Source organism: Colius striatus, chromosome 5, assembly GCF_028858725.1.
Source record: "Colius striatus isolate bColStr4 chromosome 5, bColStr4.1.hap1, whole genome shotgun sequence".
Lineage (NCBI taxonomy): Eukaryota > Metazoa > Chordata > Aves > Coliiformes > Coliidae > Colius > Colius striatus.
Window position 1 is genome coordinate 56,143,899 of NC_084763.1, and position 20,854 is coordinate 56,164,752.

General features: G+C 44.2%; 1 protein-coding gene across 8 annotated transcripts in view; it reads left to right on the top strand.

The window, feature by feature from the left end:
- The window catches only part of NKTR (natural killer cell triggering receptor), a 44,175-nt gene extending 24,158 nt beyond the window's left edge, over nucleotides 1-20,017 (top strand). For 2 of the 8 annotated variants that reach the window (XM_061996492.1, XM_061996493.1), the window contains exons 4-14: nucleotides 424-453; nucleotides 1,379-1,524; nucleotides 3,594-3,816; nucleotides 4,389-4,544; nucleotides 6,071-6,158; nucleotides 9,080-9,225; nucleotides 10,451-13,366; nucleotides 13,546-13,641; nucleotides 14,640-14,699; nucleotides 15,156-15,254; nucleotides 17,556-20,016. In XM_061996492.1, coding sequence (XP_061852476.1) covers nucleotides 424-453; nucleotides 1,379-1,524; nucleotides 3,594-3,816; nucleotides 4,389-4,544; nucleotides 6,071-6,158; nucleotides 9,080-9,225; nucleotides 10,451-13,366; nucleotides 13,546-13,641; nucleotides 14,640-14,699; nucleotides 15,156-15,254; nucleotides 17,556-17,634 — 4,039 coding nt within the window. In that variant the 3' untranslated portion in view covers nucleotides 17,635-20,016. Of the gene's footprint in view, nucleotides 1-423; nucleotides 454-1,378; nucleotides 1,525-3,593; nucleotides 3,817-4,388; nucleotides 4,545-6,070; nucleotides 6,159-9,079; nucleotides 9,226-10,450; nucleotides 13,367-13,545; nucleotides 13,642-14,639; nucleotides 14,700-15,155; nucleotides 15,255-17,555 lie in introns of all 8 variants that reach the window. The other 6 variants (XM_061996485.1, XM_061996488.1, XM_061996487.1 and 3 more) reach the window with 6 other exon arrangements.
- Nucleotides 20,018-20,854: the final 837 nt, after the last annotated feature.

Consider the following 20,854-nt stretch of genomic DNA (forward strand, 5'->3'; position numbering starts at 1 on the left):
TGACTTTAAAGTGACCTTGTAAGAACCTAACAATTTCAGGAGCACTTAAATTCCATTAGCTGCCCAACATTTCTTGCCAAATTGTATCCGATCTGCGGCTGTCAGTGAGTTCTATTGAGCGTGTATTTAAAGGCACTTACGTGAAGATTTTGTTGCATGCATAGAATGATCCTTGCTACAACATTCAAGTATGCAGTTAGCTAAACCTCAAGCAGGAGTCATGTAAGAGTTGTAAAAAGCCTGTGTATAGCTATAAAGTTTCCTTAATTCCATGTATGTAACTGGATTTTTCACTATTTTTTGTCTTACCTTCACCTCTTTATGTTTTTTTTTCCCCTGTGCCATTCTCCTCTTTTACTTCACCTGAATCCCTGATTCTTTTTTGTTTTTTACCACCTTACCATCTTGCTGTCTGTCAAACAGAACAACAAAACCTGCTCCTCATCTCGATGGGTAAGAATCCTTTCTAGTTTCTCCAATAACGGGCTAAAATGTGAAGGCTTGGAAGTCTTTGTGTGTCGTATTGAAAGCACACAACAATGGGGAAGCAAGTTCTTAATGCTGTGAAAGATGATACAATAGAACAAGATGGAAAACAAAAGCTTCAGTTCTAGCAAAATGTCAAGTTGCAACTTATTTCCTGCAGCTGGACAAAAACTTGGAAGGTCTTAAATCCTAACGTTTGTTTCTTTAAAAATGGTTGCTGCCCTCACTCTGTAAATCACAGAATGGTAGGGGTTGGAAGGGACCTTTAGAGATCATCTGGTCCAACTAATGACAAGTTTATTATATTTGGATAATCCCCTTTTTTTTTAATGCCATGTTTTTATCCCCAAAATGTGTAAGTTCCTGAAAGTTTAAGTTAAGGGGTGAATGGAAGAAGGAGAAAAATGTGGTATGGCAGAGTCAAACTGGGCATTCCTTGATGATAACTGTCCCTGCAACACTGGGAATTGCTTGTATAAATCTATAAATGTTGCTTCTCTTGGGGGAAATTGCATTTCTCTGATGTCTTTATATATGGACCCTTGATCTCTCTCTTGAGCAAGACTTCTTCAAAAATAGAGGGGTGGTTTAGAAATGATCTATTTACCCACGTACAAGAGGGTGTAGAGACATCAAGCCTTTGTCTCCAGTTGAACTGGCATGGACCTCTGTTTCATGTTGCATGAATCTTTAGCCTTATTCTAAATGTAAAAGTCAGAAACCCCTTATTTTTAAGTTTAATCCATTTTAAGCTTAATCCATTTTAAGAGCCAGATGATGCCAGTGAAGCCGAATGTTTGTGTTTGAGTGACTTCAGAGATCTGTGATTCATTGGAAAACAGCTACAGCAACGTATGAATGTTTGTGCTTTCCAACTGTTTTATTTCTGCAGTGTCCATGTTGTCTTTGGACTGGTTATTTCTGGGTTTGAAGTAATAGAACAAATAGAAAACCTGAAAACTGATACTGCAAGTAGACCCTATGCAGATGTACGAGTTATTGACTGTGGGGTGCTTGTTACCAAACCAGCAAAAGATGGTAAGCAGAACACACACCTGAAGTTCATTGAGTGTTCTCTGTGTTTCTAGAGACTATAAAAACTGATGCCAGCATCTAAAAATCATTGTGATAAATCTCTAGGTTCTTAACTTGTACAAGCCTTTACAAATTAAATCCTGGTGTTAAGCACAGCAAAGGGGGGAAAAAGGGATTTCTAACCTGAACCTTTGTGCCTTGGAAAACATTTGCCTGCTTCCTCTTCTTCATCAATGTTTGGTGTCAATGGGATGGGATCAGAAAGTAATCAGACTTTTTTTTTCAGTGGGAAAGGTGAAGACACAAACAGATCTTTTTCTTGAAGATGAATGTTGTGGAGTATTTCCAAGTGGTTATTTTAAGAGCCCATGTAACGTTAATCTCTGCAGTATATGTACCTGACATAACTTTTCAGGAGAATTCAGAAGGGATAAATTGTCTTCAGTATCCATTTGAACAGTTGCTGTTGCATTTTCTACTTCACATTTGACTTTTCTTAAGGATCATGTGGTTAGTTATGTCCTTTAGAGAAAGTCAAGAGGACAGATCATGTAGAAGTATGAGGGTGCAGAAAGGAGAGGATGACAACACTTTAGAAATGAGAAATATAGAACTAACCCTTCGTTAAACTTTGTACAACATGGATATGACTTTGGAAATAAACTGTATGTTTTTTACTGTTGCTTTTTGCTGATCCATGTGTTCTATTCTAACCCAAAGGTGTGAGTTCAGTCTTAAAACACATTTTCAAAGGAGAAAAGGGGGGAAACCTTCATAGAATCACAGAATGGTAGGGGTTGGAAGGGACCTTTAGAGATCATCCAGTCCAACTCCCCTGCAGAAGCAGATTCACCTAGATCAGGTTGCATAGGAACATGTCCAGGTGGGTCTCGAAGCCCTCCAAGAAAGGAGCCTCCACAACCCCTCTGGGCAGCCTGTGCCAGGGCTCCCTCACTGAAACAGTATTTTCATATATTTAAGTGGAACTGTTTGTGTTCCAGCTTCATCCCATCACCCCTTGTCCTGTTGCTAGCTACTATAGAAAAAAGGGATGTCCCAACCTCCTGACACCCACCCTTTAGATATTTGTAAATGTTAATAAGATCCCCCCTCAGTCTCCTCCAGACTAAACAGCCCCAGGTCCTGCAGCCTTTCCTCGTATGAAAGATGCTCCAGTCCCCTGATCATCTTGGTGTCCCTGCACTGGCCTCTCTCCAGCAGTTCCCTGTCCCTCTTGAGCTGGGGAGCCCAGAACTGGACACAGGACTCCAGATGAGGCCTCACCAGGGCAGAGTAGAGAGGGAGAAGAACCTCCCTTGACCTGCTGCCCACACTCTTCTTGATGCCCTCAGGCTGCCATTGACCTTCTTGGCCACGAGGGCACATTGCTGGCTCATATTTAGGTTATTATCAACCAGCACTCCCAGGTCTCTCTCCTGGAGCTGCTCTCCAGCAGGTCACCCCCAGCCTGTGCTGGTGCGTGGGGTTGTTCCTTCCCAGCTGCAGGACTCTGCACTTGCCCTTGTTGAACCTCAGGAGGTTCCTCTCTGCCCAACTCTCAAGCTGTTTGAGACCTCACTGAATGGCAGCACAGCCCCTGGGGAATCAGCCAGTCCTCCCAGTTTGCTGTCATCAGGGAACTTGCTGAGGGTACACTCCTCAGCCTTTCTCTGTATCAGCTTGGTGCAAGTTAGTGCTCAACTTGGGTTAGAAACTTGATGATTTGAAAACGTTTTGGCTTTACAGTGACACATCTTATAGGGAGGAAGCTGCACTGGAAAGTTGTTACAGTTTACTCCATAGCAACTAGATAAATTCTTAAGACTGTCTTTACTGGAAAATATTTGTATCATTTTATTGGTGTGAATTTAGAGTGGACACAGTTCTATGACTTATTATTATTGTACTTTAATGCAACTCATTGTGAGAAACGTTCACAGAGCTCCCGAGGCAGTAAGTGTGTGTCTTTTGATATATGTCTATATTAAAGATAGTCTACTTTGTGCTGTGTAGATGCACACTACACACACCTGTACATGTGCACACTGTGACTTGAAAATATCTGTTTTAAGCTTTGGAGAAGAAGAAGAAAGTCTGTTCTGACTCGGAAGCTTCAGACTCCTCCTCCAGTGCATCGAGCTCTTCAGAAACTTCATCTGAAAGTGAAGCTGAAAATGAAAGAAGCAGAAGGAGAAAGCGCAAAAGAAGAGCTAAAACCAAACAGTCAAGGAAACGAAGAAAGGAAGAGAGGAAGAAAGAGGATCCAAGGTGCAAACGAACCTCCAGCCAAAGACGGTGACTAGTGTCTTACATTTGAGAATTGCAGGGAAACCTGAGGAATTCAGCTTTGTTTTCATGAAATGCTCCAGCAAGGGATAGGAAAATGCTTTTACTTGTGTTTGGGTTTTGATGCTTGACTTCTATAAACAAAAACCCAGCCAACCAACAAAAAAAATCCTAAAGCTGAGATCCTTGAGTGGACTTTTTTCCTGGAAAGAGTTAAAGATCATTGTAGATAGTCGTTTGAGTTGCTCTAGCTGGTGAATGTCTGCATGTTGAAGCATTTAGGATGGTATTCTTGCCTTAGTGAGACATCAGGCAAATCTTTGGTGTATATTTGATTATGTTTTGAAAGTGTTTCATGAGAAACGGCAAGTAGAAAACTAAATTAATAGCTGTCAAGTGAGAACTGATCTTTCTCCTCAATAACACCATCCTCCCTTTAGCCTGAAGTGGGCTCTTTGCTTGTTAAGCCATCTTAAAGTTGGAAGCATCACGTGGGATTGTTTTGAGGTTCGCTTTAAAAAGTGTCTTATCCCTTGACGGTTGATTTGGATTCACCAACTTGGTGTTTTTTTTCCCCACAGCAGCCTTTCTGACAAGAGTGATAAAACAGAAAAGGCAGTTGATGTTGGCACCAAGAGGGACAAACCTGTGGTACGTCCTGAAGAGATTCCCCCGGTGCCTGAAAACAGGTTTTTGCTCAGAAGGGACGTGCCTGTTGTCAACGTAGAACCTGAACCGTAAGGAGCACTGAGCTTTCTTCTTCACTTGGTGGAAACGATGCACAAAGTTTTCCTTCTAACATTCTGCTGCTAGTACTGATGGTTCTAGTGTCAGAATTTTTAAGTGAGGTTGTTTCATGGTGCTTTCTACAGTTTTCTTTGCAATATTCCTTACCACCAGGGTTGTTCAACGAGATGTATTGAGTTTGTTTCCTTGGTCCTTAAGGGTCCTGCACTTTATAAGCTTGAACTCACAGATGATGGAGGAAAAAAACACCAGTGAAATCACAAGAAACTTTGTGATGTAAACAACAGCAAATATTTGGTTGCAAGGGGGACTTTGGATGTAAAGGAAGTCTTGAGTTCACAAGTTGTTTTCCGTTTGTGTTTTGCTTTTCTACTAAACTGCAGTTCTGTCAAATTTCTGTACTTTTGGACTGGGATAAGCTAATAAGATGATGATCATTAACAAGATGATCAGGGGACTAAAGCATCCTTATGAGGAAAGGCTGCAGGAACTGGGGATGTTTAGTCTGGAGGAGACTGAGGGGGATGTTGTTAATATTTACAAGTATTAAATGGTGGGTGTCAGGAGGTTGGGACATCCCTTTTTTCTGTTGTATCTAGCAACAGGACAAGTGTAATGGGATGAAGCTGGAACACAAAGTTCCATTTAAACATAAGAAGAAACTACTTTGCTGTGAGATGAGGGAGCCCTGGCACAGGCTGCCCAGGGAGGGTGTGGAGGCTCCTTCTTTGGAGGTCTTCAAGACCCACCTGGACACGTTCCTATGTGACCTGATCTAGATTGACCTGCTTGTGCAGGGGAGTTGGACTAGATGATCTCTAAAGGTCCCTTCCAACCCCTACCATTGTGATTCTGTAATACATTACATTGCCAGACACCTAAAATCAAGAGGGATTTCAGTTCATGGTATGGTCTCCTGTAAGCCTTTTCTTGAAACATTACTTACTTCATGTTTCCAAAGCTTTAGTTTCCATTTCTTTAGAGGACATGCAAAACTGTAAAAGAAAGATTGGTTAGGAAAGAAGCAAGGCTTTAGAACCTGTCAACTATCAACCTGTCAACAGGACCCCTGGTTCTTTCCCCTGTACTACACTCATAGAGTTCATTCCCCAACCTGTGCTGGTACATGGGGGTTGTTCTTTCCCACATGCAACACTCTACACTTGCCCTTGCTGAATGTCATTGGATTTCTCCTCAACATCCTGAAACGCTTCTGCTCCTGTTATCTTGATGATTTGTGCACCAAATACAAGTTAAAAGTAACAAGTGGCTTTTCTAAAGAGTGCTTTGCAAGCTCTTTGTTAGCAAGAGCTCTGACAGGCTGCACATTTGTTGGAAAACAAGGATACCTTGATTTGGTTGCAGAACTGTGCATGTCTTGCTTTATTTCTCAGAGAATTCAATGAATTCTTGGTGCTGCCATCTCAAAGCAAATGAATAAAATGAATGTTTTGCATGATTAAGCTAATTTCAAGTTATGTTTCCATGTCAGTTCATATTTTATTAATCTGTGTAGGAAGCTTCTTGATGCCACACCAGTTCTGACTGAGCAGAAGCCATCAGTCTCTAAATCTGGACGAAAAATTAAAGGAAGAGGCACAATAGTATGTGACAGTCTTTTAAATCCTTTTTTCTTATGCAGACTACCTCCTCTGACCTTGGGCTTTGCATTTCCTTGGAGGTTTTGTGTGACACTTTAACTACTGTTGACATAATGTAGATTCTAGCTTGGAAGGCTGAGGTATTCCCCGCACCCCTCCATTTTTCTTACCACTGTCTTTTTACTTAAGGATTGATTGGGAGAACAAATGCTGACTCCTCAGCTACAAGAAGACTTCAAACGTTAAAAAAAAGTAGTTTTACTTGAAAGACTGAAATTAATTCAACCAGATTCATCCCCCATGAGCCACAAGATCTAAAGTAATGAGAAGTGACAAGAGCTTTTACTCTTCTCCACTCACTGGGTTTCCTTGCTGTTTCTGTTAAGCCTCAACGATTAACAGTAGCTAAAGCTGTTGTACAAGTCCAAAGGATGTACAGCCCTTTCTCATGTATATTGTTTGTCCTCCACAGTTCTGATATTTGCATCTTCAACAGTTTATTTTTGTTGGCAGCTTTGATGGAATCCCATTGTTCTGCTTCTTGAGTTAAATCAGCCTTTTGTTTCCTTTTAGCTTCTTAATGTAGTTCCTCAGTTTTTGTCAGCTGTGCTGGCTGAGGTCAAGTCTGTGTAATTTCTTTGACACCTCATGGGCAGGATGTTACTTCTTGGTAGTGACACTGCACAGCCACACTGTTATTTCTCAGTCAGTAGGAGGAGAAGCTAAGAAAAGCTGTCTTAATTGTGCATTTCATTCCAGTGTATTTCAAACTGTAGCATACCATGACTGAACATAATCTTCCCCTTTAGATTACTTTCCTGGGTTTAGTTGAGCAGGTGGCATTTGGGTAACTATAAACCAAACACACCTTGGTCCTGCCAATTTTTTTTGCCAAGGGGAAGTCCTCAAAGTGAAAAAGAAGTTGATGTCTAGAGATCAAATATCTCTGCAGCTGAAGACACTTTTTGTTAGAGTGGCCTTAACTGAGACTCCTCTGAGCGTGATTTTCTCATGAGAGCCATTGGATTTGGGATGGGCTTTCCTCCTGATTCCCTCATGATGCTGTTATTTCAAGCCACAAAATCAGCTTTAGGTGTCTGTAGCATGGGCCAGAGTGTTGTAGTGTTTGAGCCTCACCAGAGAACCAGCTCTCATTTGCCAGCCTTAACATTAAATCATTAAAGCTGTCTTGGCTGCATCTGACAACTTGCATTTTATGACACCTGTGATGTCCATTAAAGTGGAAAGTTTTGAAATACTTATATAAATAAAGACTTTTGGCTAAATAGGTTAAAGCTGAGTGGAATTGGCTCTTGCCAGGGATTTGATTTTGACACTCTCTTGGCAAAACTACGAATGAAAACCCGTAAGATCAGAAATAATTTAGGGCTTGCAATTTAGATGGAGAAACACTTTCTTTTTTGGCCACCTGTAGTAACTAGCTTTGATTAGCAACAGTTTCTGTCCAGAGTGAGCTTGTTTGATGCTTTCCAAAAGAGTTTAGAATCCTCTTATTTCCTGACAGATTCTTGAGTATAATATGAGAGAGTTAGGTCCATGAAACCCTCACAACGTATTCCATGTCATTCATCTGTAAAAGCCTTTTTTGTACAAGTAGTCATTGCTTTTAGCTCAACCCATAAGGAAGCTCTAAATCTTCATGACCAGTTACCTTTATTTGTTAAATGTAAACAGGATGTCTTAAAGACTTCTGCCTGTAATTAACTGAATAAACCAACTCGTGCATCTTCCTGGTTTTATTCTAGGGAGCAATATAATTGGTTTTTTTCTTCCACATATTGCTTGCTTGGTTCAAAATAATTGAGTAAAACCCAGATGTTTTTCTTTATTGAGTCAAGGAGCAACTAATTTCCTCATAGAATTTACCTAAGTGTGTATCCAACTGGGTAATGGAAAATAATGAGTTAGCAATATTAGAAGGCTTTTTTTTCCTCTGCTGCACAAGTAGCTCTTACTGCCTACTTAAATACTGTGCCTAAGCATGTTTTTAAGTGTGAAGCTTCATTACCCTTCTGTGAAAGGGCTTTTTTTTTTCACTTGGAAGGTGCCTTGCATTGATTCCCATTTCAGAAGAGCTGAACAGCAGTAACATTTGAAGTAGGGCTTGTCTTTACCCAGACAAGCAGTTAAGTGAAACATCTGTGCTTCGGTATCTTGGGGAAAAAAAAGTTGATTATCAGCAGTAATTGTGCTGTTCCTAAAGGTGTTATGTAAAGGGAATCTGTGACCTCTTCCCTCAGTCTTCCTTGAAACAAAAAAATGACTTCAGAGAAGATTGAGGGGGGATCTCATTAATATTTACAAATGTATAAATGGTGGGTGTCAGGAGGTTGGGACATCCCTTTTTTCTATTGTATCTAGCAACAGGACAAGGGGTGATGGGATGAAGCTGGAACACAAAGTTCCATTTAAACATAAGAAGAAACTACTTTACTGTGAGGTGAGGGAGCCCTGGCACAGGCTGCCCAGGGAGGGTGTGGAGGCTCCTTCTTTGGAGGTCTTCTAGACCCACCTGGACACGTTCCTGTGTGACCTGATCTAGGTTGACCTGCTTGTGCAGGGGGGTTGGACTGGATGATCTCTAAAGGTCCCTTCCAACCCCTACCATTCTATGACTTAGCTGCTGGCCTCCCTTAGGCTTTGTGAAATACTCTTTGAGTATGAAAAGATAGAGTTAGCTATGTGTTCTGCCCTCATGTGTGGGATCTGTGCATACCAACAGTAGGTACTTGTGGCAGGAAGCCTAGAAGTTGTCATGTCTTCGTGTGTTTGCTTGAGTGGTGTCGTCTGGCTTATTGGTACAAAGTGCATGCACAATCTGTGTGGGGAGGCACCATGCATTGTCTATATCATCTCCTTTAAAGGAGAGTATCTTACACAACCACCTTTCTTTGCTTTCACAGCGATATCACACCCCACCTCGATCCCGGTCGTGTTCCGAATCCGATGACGACGAGAGCAGCGAGACGCCTCCTCACTGGAAGGAGGAGATGCAGCGGCTACGAACCTACAGACCCCCGAGTGGGGAGAAGTGGAGCAAAGGCGATAAGTAAGAGCCTTACTACAAGTTGAAAACATCTTGGCTTTTTTTACACCAGCTTTAATAGCTTGTGTAGATGTACTGTGTCGTTCAGCAGGGCCAAGGAAGTGATTGTCCCCCTGTGCCGGGCCCTGGTGAGGCTGCGCCTCGAATGCTGTGTCTGGTTGTGGGCCCCTCGCTACCAGAAGGACACTGAGGGGCTGGGATGTGTCCAGAGATAGGCAGCAAGGCTGGGGAAGGGTCTGGAGAACAGCTCTGATGAGGAGTGGCTGAGGGAGCTGGGAATGTTTAACCTAGAGAAGAGGAGGCTGAGAGGAGACATGAGCACTCTACAGCTATCTCAAGGGGAACTGTAGTGAGGTGAGGGTCGATCTCTTGTCTCCGGTAATGAATGATAGACCATGAGGAAGTGGGTTCAAATTGCACCAGGGAAGGTTTTGTTGGGACATTAGGAAGAACTTTTTCACTGGGAGAATTGCTAAGCATTAGAGTGGGCTGCCCAGAGAGGTGGTGGAGTCACCATCCCTAGAGACAGTCAAAAGATGTAGAGTTGAGGTGCTGAGGGATGTGATTTAGTGATGGGCCTGGCAGTGTGAGGTGAGGGGTTGAGCTTGATGATCTTAAAGGTCTTTTCCAACTGTAACACTTCTGTGATACTTGTGTTAGAATAAAAACTGTATCTTTGTGGTTATTGCATTCCACTTACATTCCAAGAATCAGCAGTGGGAGACTTTCTTAAACCCTTTCTGCTTTGCTAATGTGACACCAGATAAACACGTGCTGGGAAGTGTCAGAAGGCCAGGACAGTTGTTTCCCATAGTGCCATCTTGAATAATTAAGTAGTAATGAATTGGCCTGTCCAGTTTCTTGTTGCTTTCCATACAGTTTGCCGTGTCAGTTTTCCTTGAGCCTCAGACTTAGTTATGTGGTTTCTTTGGTATAGAGTAAAACAATCAAATCCACCAATCCTGTATTGCTATCTCTGTCTGCAATTGCAAACTCTGTGAGGCCAGCCAGCTCTCCAGAATTTCTGATGACACTGAAAATGAACTTCTATCAAATGATCATCAGTGAACCTCAAAAGGAGAACTGGAGAGTGTTCTCTGTAACTGAATAATTGCAAGTTCAGTTTTATTGAGCTTAATTGCATTGGAAGTGGGGAAAATGCTTTATCTGAAGGGTTTTTTGGAGTTTCCACTTAATGTGAGGCATGTTTGTTGGGTTTTTTCCCCAGGTTGAGTGACCCCTGTACAAGCAGATGGGATGACAGAAGTGCATCCAGGAGATCAAGGTCTTGGTCGCACAACGGTTATTGTGATCCAAGTACTGTGAGATACTCTGGCCATCACAAGAAACACAGGAAAGAAAAGAAGAAGGTGAAGCATAAAAAGAAATCTAAAAAGCAGAAGCATTTCAAGAAGCACAAACAAGTGAAAAAGAAGAAAACGTCAGCCTCATCAGACGTAGAATCCTCTCACTCCTTCCTCAGGAGGACAAAATCATCTTGTGACCGTGAGAGGAAATCTCGGTCCTCATCGTCATCTTCTAGACATTCATCCAGAAGAGAATGGTCTAAGTCTGACAAGGAAGACCAGAGCTCATCGACTTTATCAAGCAGAGGGTCTCGATCACACTACAGGTCCAGGTCTAGGTCTAAATCCAGGTCTTACTCCCGAAGAAGCTCTAGATCAAGGTCAGCCTCTAAATCGTCACATTCACGAAGCAGGTCGAGGTCAAGCTCTAACCCCAGGCATCAAAAGACGGTTTCCAGTTCCCCACGAAATATTTCCACCCGATTAAATGAGAACAAGTTGGCCAAGCCCGCAGAGCCTGTGAGGGCAGTGATGCTCCCCACTGATAAAATTGTTGTAGCCCCAGTCGTCCCAGAAAACCTCCCCGTTATACCCTTAAGCGACAGTCCACCGCCTTCGAGGTGGAAACCTGGGCAGAAGCCCTGGAAGCCGTCTTATGAACGGATTCAGGAGATGAAAGCTAAAACGACTCATCTAATACCCACCCAAACTAATTACAGCTTGGTAGTCGTTAAAGAAGCCAACACTTCCTCCTCCTATCGAAAGCGCCGGAGGAGCTCGGACAGCGACAGGAGCGGTTATTCCAAGTCTCGCAGCGACAGGAGCTCAGAGAGTTGGCTGAGGTCCAGGAGCAGGTCCTCTCGAAGCAGGTCATACTCAAGATCTTACACGAGGTCCAGGAGTAGCTCGAGGACAAAGTCTCGTTCTTCTGGCAGGTCACCATCAGCGAGCAAATACCGCAGTGACAGGTCAGCTTACAGCGAGTCGACGTCCTACTATTCCGTCAGTGACGACGACAAACACGGCAGCAAAAGGAAATCCACGTCGAGTGATCCCAAAGCTCGATCCCTTCAGCTGAGGCAAGAAACCAGCTCTGAAAGCACAGTCCCTTACAAGTGTGCAAAGGACTGTGACGAGTCGTCTCGAGGGTTGAAAGAGAGTGACAGCTTGTCATCCTCAGACTTCTCTACCGACAGCGAGCGTTCAGCCAAGGTGAAAGCAGCCCAAGACAAAGAGGGCCGCTTAGGAGGAGATACTCAGAAACTGGATAAAAACAGCTTAAGTTCTGAGAGAGGGGAGGAGAAATCCAAGTGTGAGCGGGATCCTGATCATACCAAGAAGAAAGCAGCTAAGGAGAAGTCTTCTGAGCAACCTAGAGGTGGTGCAAAAACGAAACGCAAGTCCTACGCTGGCAGTAAATGGGACTCTGAGTCCAACTCTGAAAGAGGAGAGGCAAGGCGGCGGCGGGGAGATTCCAGACCCTCCTCTGACAAAGAAGAAGGAGAGGCCACATCAGGATCTGACACAGAGCTTAGTGTTACCAAAAGGATGAAAAAGCCATCCAATTCCTCGGAAGGCTTTCTGGGTTCTGATTGTACGTGGAAGACAAGCAAGCAGCCGCTGTCTTCCGAGTCGGAGAGTTCCTGTTCCAGCTCGACAAACGTTAGAGGGAAGTCAAAGAAACACAGACACGGGTCAAAAAAGCCTCCTAAGAAATCACATTCCAAAAAGGCCAAAGAAAAATCCAAAGGGAAAAAGGAGAAGAAACACAAAGTTCAGAAGAGAAAAGAAACGTTTCATTGGCAGCCCCCCCTGGAGTTTGGTGAGGAAGATGATGATGAAATAAACGAGAAGCCGGTGGCCAAGGATGATAAAGAAAAGCAGCTTGACAGGGACAGCAAAGATAAACCCCAAACGTGTGAGAAGAATGAAATGGTTGAAATAGTCAAAGATAAGATGGGAAACGGTGCCAGGTCTTGTGCAGGTGAAAACCTTTTAGGTAAAAGCAGTGTGTGTGATGCCTCACCGGAGCACAGTTCCCTTCATAAGGACGGCACCAAAACGAACGTGTTGAACTCGGGAGTAAATGTGACTACTTGCAAGAATGAGGTGAAACAAGCTGAAGAGAGTAACCAGAATGGGTTGGAAGATGTCATTCAGACAGATGACAGCATGGAGATTTGTACTCCAGAGCGTAACTCGCCAGGGAAGGTTGATGTTGTGGACATTTTGTCTCCTGTCATTCTCGCTGCTAAACCTCTAAGTGCTGCGATAAACAAAGATTTACAGGTTGAGACCCCTGAGGAAGATGCTGTCAAAGTAGGAAACAGTGTTATAGACTTTGCTAATATTAAAGAAGAAAAAGAAACAGGAAGGCAAGAAAATAACTCTGTCCCTGCTTCTAGTGCTAAAGACTGTAGCTTAAAAAGTGAAGTTACTGAAAATGCACAGAGCAACGTGGCAGATAATAAATGGAAACCTCTGCAAGGGGTTGGTAACGTACAACCAGCAGCAGTTGGTACTGCCACAGAAGTCAAGAACGTAGCTTCTGCACCAGAGCCTAAAGCAGCAGGGTTAAGGATTGAGATAAAAGCTAAGAACAAAGTAAGGCCTGGGTCTCTGTTTGATGAAGTTAGAAAAACAGCCCGGCTGAATCGAAGGCCGAGGAACCAAGAGAGTTCCAGCGAGGAAGAATCTCCAAGCAGAGATGACAACAGCCCATCCAGGAGCCTGAGTAGGTCACGAAGTAAATCTGAGTCTAAATCCAGACACAGAACAAGGTCTGTATCTTACAGTCACTCCAGAAGTCGATCCCGCAGTTCCACGTACTCCTATAGGTAAGGAGTCTGTGCTGTTCCCACAGCCTTAACCCCTTAACTTGAGAGTTCTGCTCTTTTAAGGCACGTTTTTCTGTTTACCTGAAAGGGTAAAGCTTTAATAGTGCTTTTGCTTCCCGTTTGCTGCTGCTCTTCCCATCAGTTACATTCCACTTGGTGCTTTTCTTCGTTGGTTGTAGGTCAAGAAGCTACACAAGAAGCCGAAGCAGAGGATGGTACAGCAGAGATCGCTCCAGAAGTCGAAGTAGTTCTTACCACAGTTACAAGAGTCGTAGGTAAGTGTCTGTAGTTCTTGCACCTGGGAAAGGATAACCCCAGGTACCAGGACAGGCTGGGGAATGAACTCTTAGAGAGTAGTGTAGGAGAAAGGGACCTGGGGATGAGCACAAGCCAGTGATGTGCCCTCGTGGCCAAGAAGGCCGATGACATCCTGGGATGGGTTAGAAGGGCTGTGGGCAGAAGGTGGAGAGAGTTCTGCCATCTGGAATATTGTGGTCAGTTCTGGACCCCTCCGTTCCAGAAGGACAGGGAGCAACTGGAGAGAGTTCAGCACAGGGCCACTGAGGTGATAAAGAGAGTGGAGCATCTCCCTTGTGATGAAAGCTGAGGGAGCTGGGGCTCTGGAGCTTGGAGGAGCCTGAGGGGTGAGCTCATTCATGTGCACAAATCCATCAAGGGTGGGTGTGAGGAGGCTGGAGCCAGGCTGTGCTCAGTGATGGCCAATGACAGGACAAGGGGCAACAGGGACAAGCTGGAACAGAAGAGTTTCCAAAGAAACATGAGGACAAACTTGTCCCCTGTTGAGGTGAGGGAGCCCTGGCAGGGGCTGCCCAGATGGACTGTGGAGGCTTCTTCTCTGGAGACATCCCAACCCCAGCTGGACGAGTTCCTGTGTGCCCTGCTCTAGGTGCTCCTGCTCTGGCAGGGGGGTTGCACTGGATGAGCTTTCAAGGTCCCTTCCAACCTTTAAGATAGTGTGAATTGCAATTTGGAGGCAGTGTTGGGGTGTGTCACAAAGCCAGAGATCCTTCAGTCTCTGAGGGAGCCGGGAAGGGGCTTAAGGATGGGCGCTGCAGTTGGAACCGTGCGAGTTGGAACAGTCAGAGTTCAACATTTCCTACCACTGGAAAACGATTTCATTGAATGATTTGTAGTGGGGATAAGAAATTCTGAGCAAAACTGGTTCTTCTCTTGCTGCCCCTCTTCCCCTGCTCTCTTCAGCTCTGCTTTCTGATTTAACTTAAAACACCTTTTGTGGTTTTATTTTTGTCAGTCGATCCTACAGTAGAAGTAGATCCAGAAGCAGCTCTTATGGTCATCACAGTCGATCCAGGTATGGATTAAGTCCTTCCACCAACTCTGCAATAAATGCACTTCCTATAATAATCTCCTAGTTTGTGATCTGTGGCACCTAATAATACAATACCATGGTGGCAACCCAAAGCAAAATGAGTAAGATGCTTCTTTTAACCACTTTGTTTCTTGTTCACTGAGGTGTCAGCAAACAGCTTTTTTACTGCATTTACTCTTTATAGAGAGAACACAAAGCTTTTTAAATGCCTACCAAGGCTTTTCTAGACTTAAGAAATGGAGATTTTGACTGTTGCATTTGGCTTTGTATGTAAAGCTTTGATAAAATGCAGAATTAACTCAGCTTGCCACGTCCTTCTAAAGCCATTTCTGTGTAGCCACTCAGCTCTGTGTATAAATGTCTCTAATACATACATTTTCATGTCTAAAAACACTGTTTTGTTTTAAATGTAAGTGTATGTTTCTTTTCCCTTCAAAGCAGGTCATACACATATGACAGTTACTACAGCAGGAGCCGGAGCAGGAGCAAAAGGAGCGACAGCTACCGAAGGTCGAGGAGCTATGACAGGAGATCCAGGTGTGGCTTTTCTGGCATGATTTTGGCACTGTATTTATGCAAAAGAATGTGCTACATACCTACTTCTGATCACAGAATCACAGAATGCTAGGGATTGGAAGAGGCTTTTAGAGATCATCTAGTCCAGCCCCCTGCTAAAGCAGGTTTCCCTTGATCGGGGGCACAGGAATGTGTCCAGGTGGGTTTGGAAACCTCCAAGGAAGGAGCCTCCACACCCTCCCTGGGCAGCCTGGGCCAGGGCTCTCTCACTTCAACAATGAAATAGCTTTTCCTCATGTTTAAGTGGAACTTTTTGTGTTCCAGCTTCATCCCATCACCACTTGTCCTGTTGCTAGCTACTATAGAAAAAAGGGATGTCCCAACCTCCTGACACCCCTCATTTAGGTATTTGTAGATGTTGATGAGATCCCCCCTCAGCCTCCTTTTCTACTGACTAAACAGCCCCAATTCCTGCAGCCTTTCCTCATAAGGAAGATGCTTCAGTCCCCTGATCATCTCAGTAGCCCTGTGCTGCACTGTCTCCAGCAGATCCCTGTCCCTCTGGAGCTGAGGAGCCCAGAATTGGACACAGGACTCCAGATGAGGCCTCACCAGGGCAGAAACAGAACCTCCCTTACCCTGCTGGCCACACTCTTCTTGATGCATCCCAGGATGCCATTGGCTTCGTGCCCATGAGGGCACGTTGTTGCTGATGGTTAGTTTCTAATCAATCAACCAGCACTCCCAGGTCCCTCTCCTGGAGCTGCTCTCCAGCAGGTCACCCTCAACCTGTGCTGGTGCATGGGATTGTTCCTCCCCAGCTGCAGGACTCTGCCCTTGTCCCTGTTGAAACTCATGAGGTTCCTTTCTGCCCAAAGTTCAGTCTGTTCATGAAGGCCTGATGGGCATTCCCCACCTCCCCAAACATAAAAAATACATTGTTAGCAAAAGTAATAACTAAAAAGAGCAAGTGTGGGAGTGAGGAAGTTGGTATTGCTGACAGAGTTTGAGGATGGGGAAGAAACCAGGATAAGAAATATTTGAGAAGGCTCCAGTTGGTTGTGTAAGCATTCAAAATAAGCACATTTGGGCTTCTGAAGGAACTGTAAATGCTTCTCTAAGAACAAATTAGCTCTCAAGATTTAATCCAAGTGCCCTGTTATCAGTTAAAATCTACCTGATCTGCAAAGAGCTCCACTGGATGGTGAATTCTTTTTGGTTAGACTGCAAAAGTGGGGGGGGCGGGTTTTAAAGTGTGTAAGAGAGATTAAAAATTGCTGTGCTCTCCAGAGTTAATTTGTGACTTCCTAGAACAGCTGTTGAAAGAACATTTTACTTGCAAGTCCAGTGCACTCTCAACATGAGTCAGTGGTAAATCAGGTGGATCTCTGAATAGTGTGAATTTTCAGCCTCTGCTGTCTTCACACTCATTTTCCCACAACTTTGTACCAACTCTGAATGGATTTTGCTGTCACCCACTTCCTCACCTAGTTCTGACAGTAAGGCAACTTTCCTGGTGGGTTGGAGGGGAAGTTAAAGAGGTTGAAGGACGAGTGTGGGAACAGACTTACAAAATGATTGGTTTAGGGTGTTGGGAAGCTTCAGACAGACAATGTTGGATTAGGATATGCTCATCTTTCATTTAGAAAGCTTTCCTTCTGGGCATGAGGCTAGAAAATCTCTAGTGGAAGTTTATTCTGTGTCATTTGAGTGTGTCCTGTAGCTTGTCAGAAACCATCTGGACTCTCATCTTGACGTTTGGCCAGGTGCTGAGCCAGAACGTTTTAATCTGCCACTTCCACTCTCCAGACACTCTCTCTCCTGCTGTTATGGGGCCTAATTCTGAAGACCCATCTTCACTGCCCCTGGAGGTGGTTTAGTGGTTGATAGGGCTGGGACAAAGGCTGGACTCAGTGATCTTCAAGGTCTCTCTCTTCCAGCTGATTCTATGATTCCAAACAAAAGGCTGCGAGATGCAAAGCAAAGATTTATGAACTGACCTTGGCTGAGTAACTCTTGCAATGTGGAATGAGTTATAAAAACAGTTGGCTGGGGTGATTTCCTATCTGTGTCAGACCAAGTGAGAAATCCTGTAGTTGCAACCACAGCTTGACTGGAGTTATCAGGGTGGAGTGAACCACGGAGTGTCCTTTAAAGAACACCTCAGTCCTGTGAAGTGTCATCCTGTAGAAGACTTCTTCAGTGTTTCCTTCTTGTCTTGTGTGTGTCTCCCTTGACATTTTTTTTTTCCTTACATGATGCAATTTTTGACTTGGAAGCTCCAAATAGAGTCTTTGAGACCTTTTGTTCTTTGCTTTGTAGATCTTACGGCTCGGACAGCGAAAGCGATCGCAGCTACTCCAACAACCGCAGCCCCAGCGAAAGCAGCAGATACAGCTGAAAACGTTGCTCTGGGGATGGAAACTCTATCTAATCATCTCTTTTTTTTTTTCCCAGTATTATGTTTAAAGAAAAAAAAGAAACCAAACCTGTTTTGACAGTATCACTGGGGAGGCTGGAGGGTGTTTACTGAGTTAGCTGAAACCTCACCAACGAACTCAGCCGACCGTGCGCTTCCCGAGTACTGAGCTCAGCGACTCACTTGGGGGGGTTTTCAAGTTTTATGTCAAATGCTGCTTTTACAGAACAAGAAGAGTCAAAAAGGAAACCAAAACCAACCAAATCTAAACCCAAAGCAGTTTGATTTCCTTCAGTTGGGTTTCCCAAAGCCATGACGCGCTGCCACCGCTTTTCTGGGTGCGGCAATGAGTGCAACCAGAAACACCTTGGGGCTTTCTGCCTGTTGCTATTAAATAACATGCTAGAAACTCTGAAACTGTGAAGAAATCTTCTTATGAAGGCTGCCATTTCTAGTTTATTGAAGTGCTGCTCTTTCTCTTTACTGCTGGGAGATGGGTTCCGTGCTGTCTTGTCGATTGCATTGGGTGTGGTCTATCCTCAACAGCTAGGCAGTGAAAACAAAAGTCTTGCCACTCTGTCTTAATCCTCACAGATTCTGCTACTGAATCCTGCTGGAGGAGGTGGTGGTACACGAGGGGAATTGTCAAACTGACAAGCAGCAAGGGAAAAGTGTGGTGAATGAGGTTTGAGCTCAATATCCAACTTGTGTAAACTTCGATGTTTCACGGTGATAAACAGCAACGTTCCTAAAAGAGCCTGAGAAGCAAAGGAAGTGTTTCCAAACACTGTGTGGGTTTTGTTTGAGTTTGTGTTACAGAGCTTGGCATCCTTCAACACATTTTGAAGCTGAATGCTGTAAACTGTTGGGTGTAATCATGAGTTTGTCCCAAACACTTCTTTAAAAGCGCAGGTGACGGTGATTATTTGGTTGGTTTGAGAAAACAAACCATAATGGTTGCTTTGCAAACCCTCTGGAGGTGTGTATCCCACTCTAGGGACTATCTTGACACTGCAGGTAGTGAGCTGGATGTTGTTGAAGTGCTGTTGGCTAGAAGAGCACTGGTATGCGTGGACAATGCTTTCAAAGTGAGGTCTAATACCAGAAGTGACTCCTTGTTACAGGTACCTGCTTTGCAGAAACCACAGGCTTAAGCTGAAGAGCATCTGAGGAATTTTTGCAGTATTCTGGTGAAGCCCAAGGAATTTGCCAAGTTTTTCAGTGAGAAAGTTGTCTCCTAAGAGACAAGAGTTTTCAATGGCATAATGTAACCTGAATGATGGGGTCTGTAGTGGATAAACCAGAGCAACCCAGCTTTGTTGGAGCTGCTGAGTACTGTTGTGTGATCAGAGTTTGCATGACTGGCTGGCTGTAATAGCTGGAGATGCTTTTGTTTTTCCCAAGTGTTTTAAAACATTGAGGAAGATCTCATCAGGACCCAGCAGCTTTGAAAATGAGAAGCTGTCACATCTTCCAGGGTAGAGCTCCGTTCATACTCTCTCTGATTGAATTAAGCTGTTGGTTCACCTCTGAAACACAAAGAGGCAGCTCCAGGTGAAGCTTAAAGACTGTAATCATAGAATGGTAGGGGTGGGAAGGGACCTTCAGAGATCATCTAGTCCAGCCCCCCTGTAATGATGCCTTCCATGTCTGTCCATGGACAGCCAAGACAGGTTCCTAAACCTGGATTTGTCACACAACACTTTCCAGAAGAAGCCAAGGATCTGGATTCACACTCTTCCTCCTCTTGTAGTAAAATGAACAAGTGTGTGCACGAAATCCTTTTCCAATCAGTGTTCTGTAAGCTGCTGCTTTTAAACATGAAGTACCTTTGTTACTCCCCTCATACATTTACAGACCCATTTCTAACAGGAGCAGCCCTTTCAGGGTACCTGATCAAAGATTTCATCCCTAACTCAAGGTAACGTTTGTTGCAGTTTAAATGTAACTTGGTTTGGGTTTTTTTTCTCCTCCTCCTGACAACACAGAACTAGTGGGCTAGTGCTGTAACAACATACAAACACAACCCTCACCATTCAGCACCTTGGGGAGGAAATACTGTCCCAGGTTCAGACTTTGTCATATTTCAGACCCAAATTGGCTCTCTAAAGCCAGGAAAAAGACCACACAAATAGTCAGACAATTCATTGCAGTTGCCCAGAATTACTGCACTGCCACATATCTATTTCATATCTTGAGTTCAAGCTTTACAAACAATTCCATCTGGTAGGTGACTGGGGAGGGATGTGAGGGAAGGTTGGGGGGGGGTAATTTTTATTTAGTGGATTCTGTTCAGCTGTGCTTCAGATAGAAAACATCCCCCTGAGCTGGTTTTCTAATGGCACTCTATGGTTTTTTGCAGTTTTGTTATTCAAAAGTAGTTGCTGTTTGTAAAATAAACTCCTCTTTTTTTGTACAGCTCTGCACAAATGCTCTTTTCTCTGCATCTGCCAAAATCTTGTCGCTGCTTGAGGGGACACGGGCAGCAAAACGAGAAATACACTGCAGTCTCTGCTTCGGTCCCTTGCAAGACTCAACACACAAGTGGCCTTTCCTTCTCCTGACCTACATAGGGAGTGATTCCTCAGCAAGGCTCTGGGGTGGGTTTATATAATAAGTCCTTGGAGGAACAAATATTTTGATCTTTCCCAGTGCTTTGAGGTCTCGCCGTTTCCTCAAGACCCACAGAAGGTTCCTCTCCTGGCTGGGGGAAGATGCTCCCCAGCAAGCTCTGCCTGCTGAGCTGAGCTGCTTTGCTAAATACTGTCTCCAATACACATTCCCACATCCTTTGTAGCCTATTGGAGACGTGGTACTGGTTCAAGTCAGCAGCTGCAAAGGCTGAGCAGACTGATCTGTTAGTCTTTCAGACCTTCTGTTGCATGAGGACTGGGTTTGATTGAGAACACCAGCTTTGTTCTGATGGGAAGGCTGATTGCCTTGGTCTGGGGAGGGGGAAAGGCCCACTGGAAGTGTTTCCCTGTTGTTTGATTTCATAGAATCACAGAATGGTAGGGGTTGGAAGGGACCTTTAGAGATCATCCAGTCCAACCCCCCTGCAGAAGCAGAGTCACCTAGATCAGGTCACATAGGAACATGTCCAGCTGGGTTTTGAAGCCCTCCAAGGAAGGAGCCTCCACACCCCCTCTGGGCAGCCTGTGCCAGGGCTCCCTCACTGAAACACTGAAAGAGTTGTTTCCTA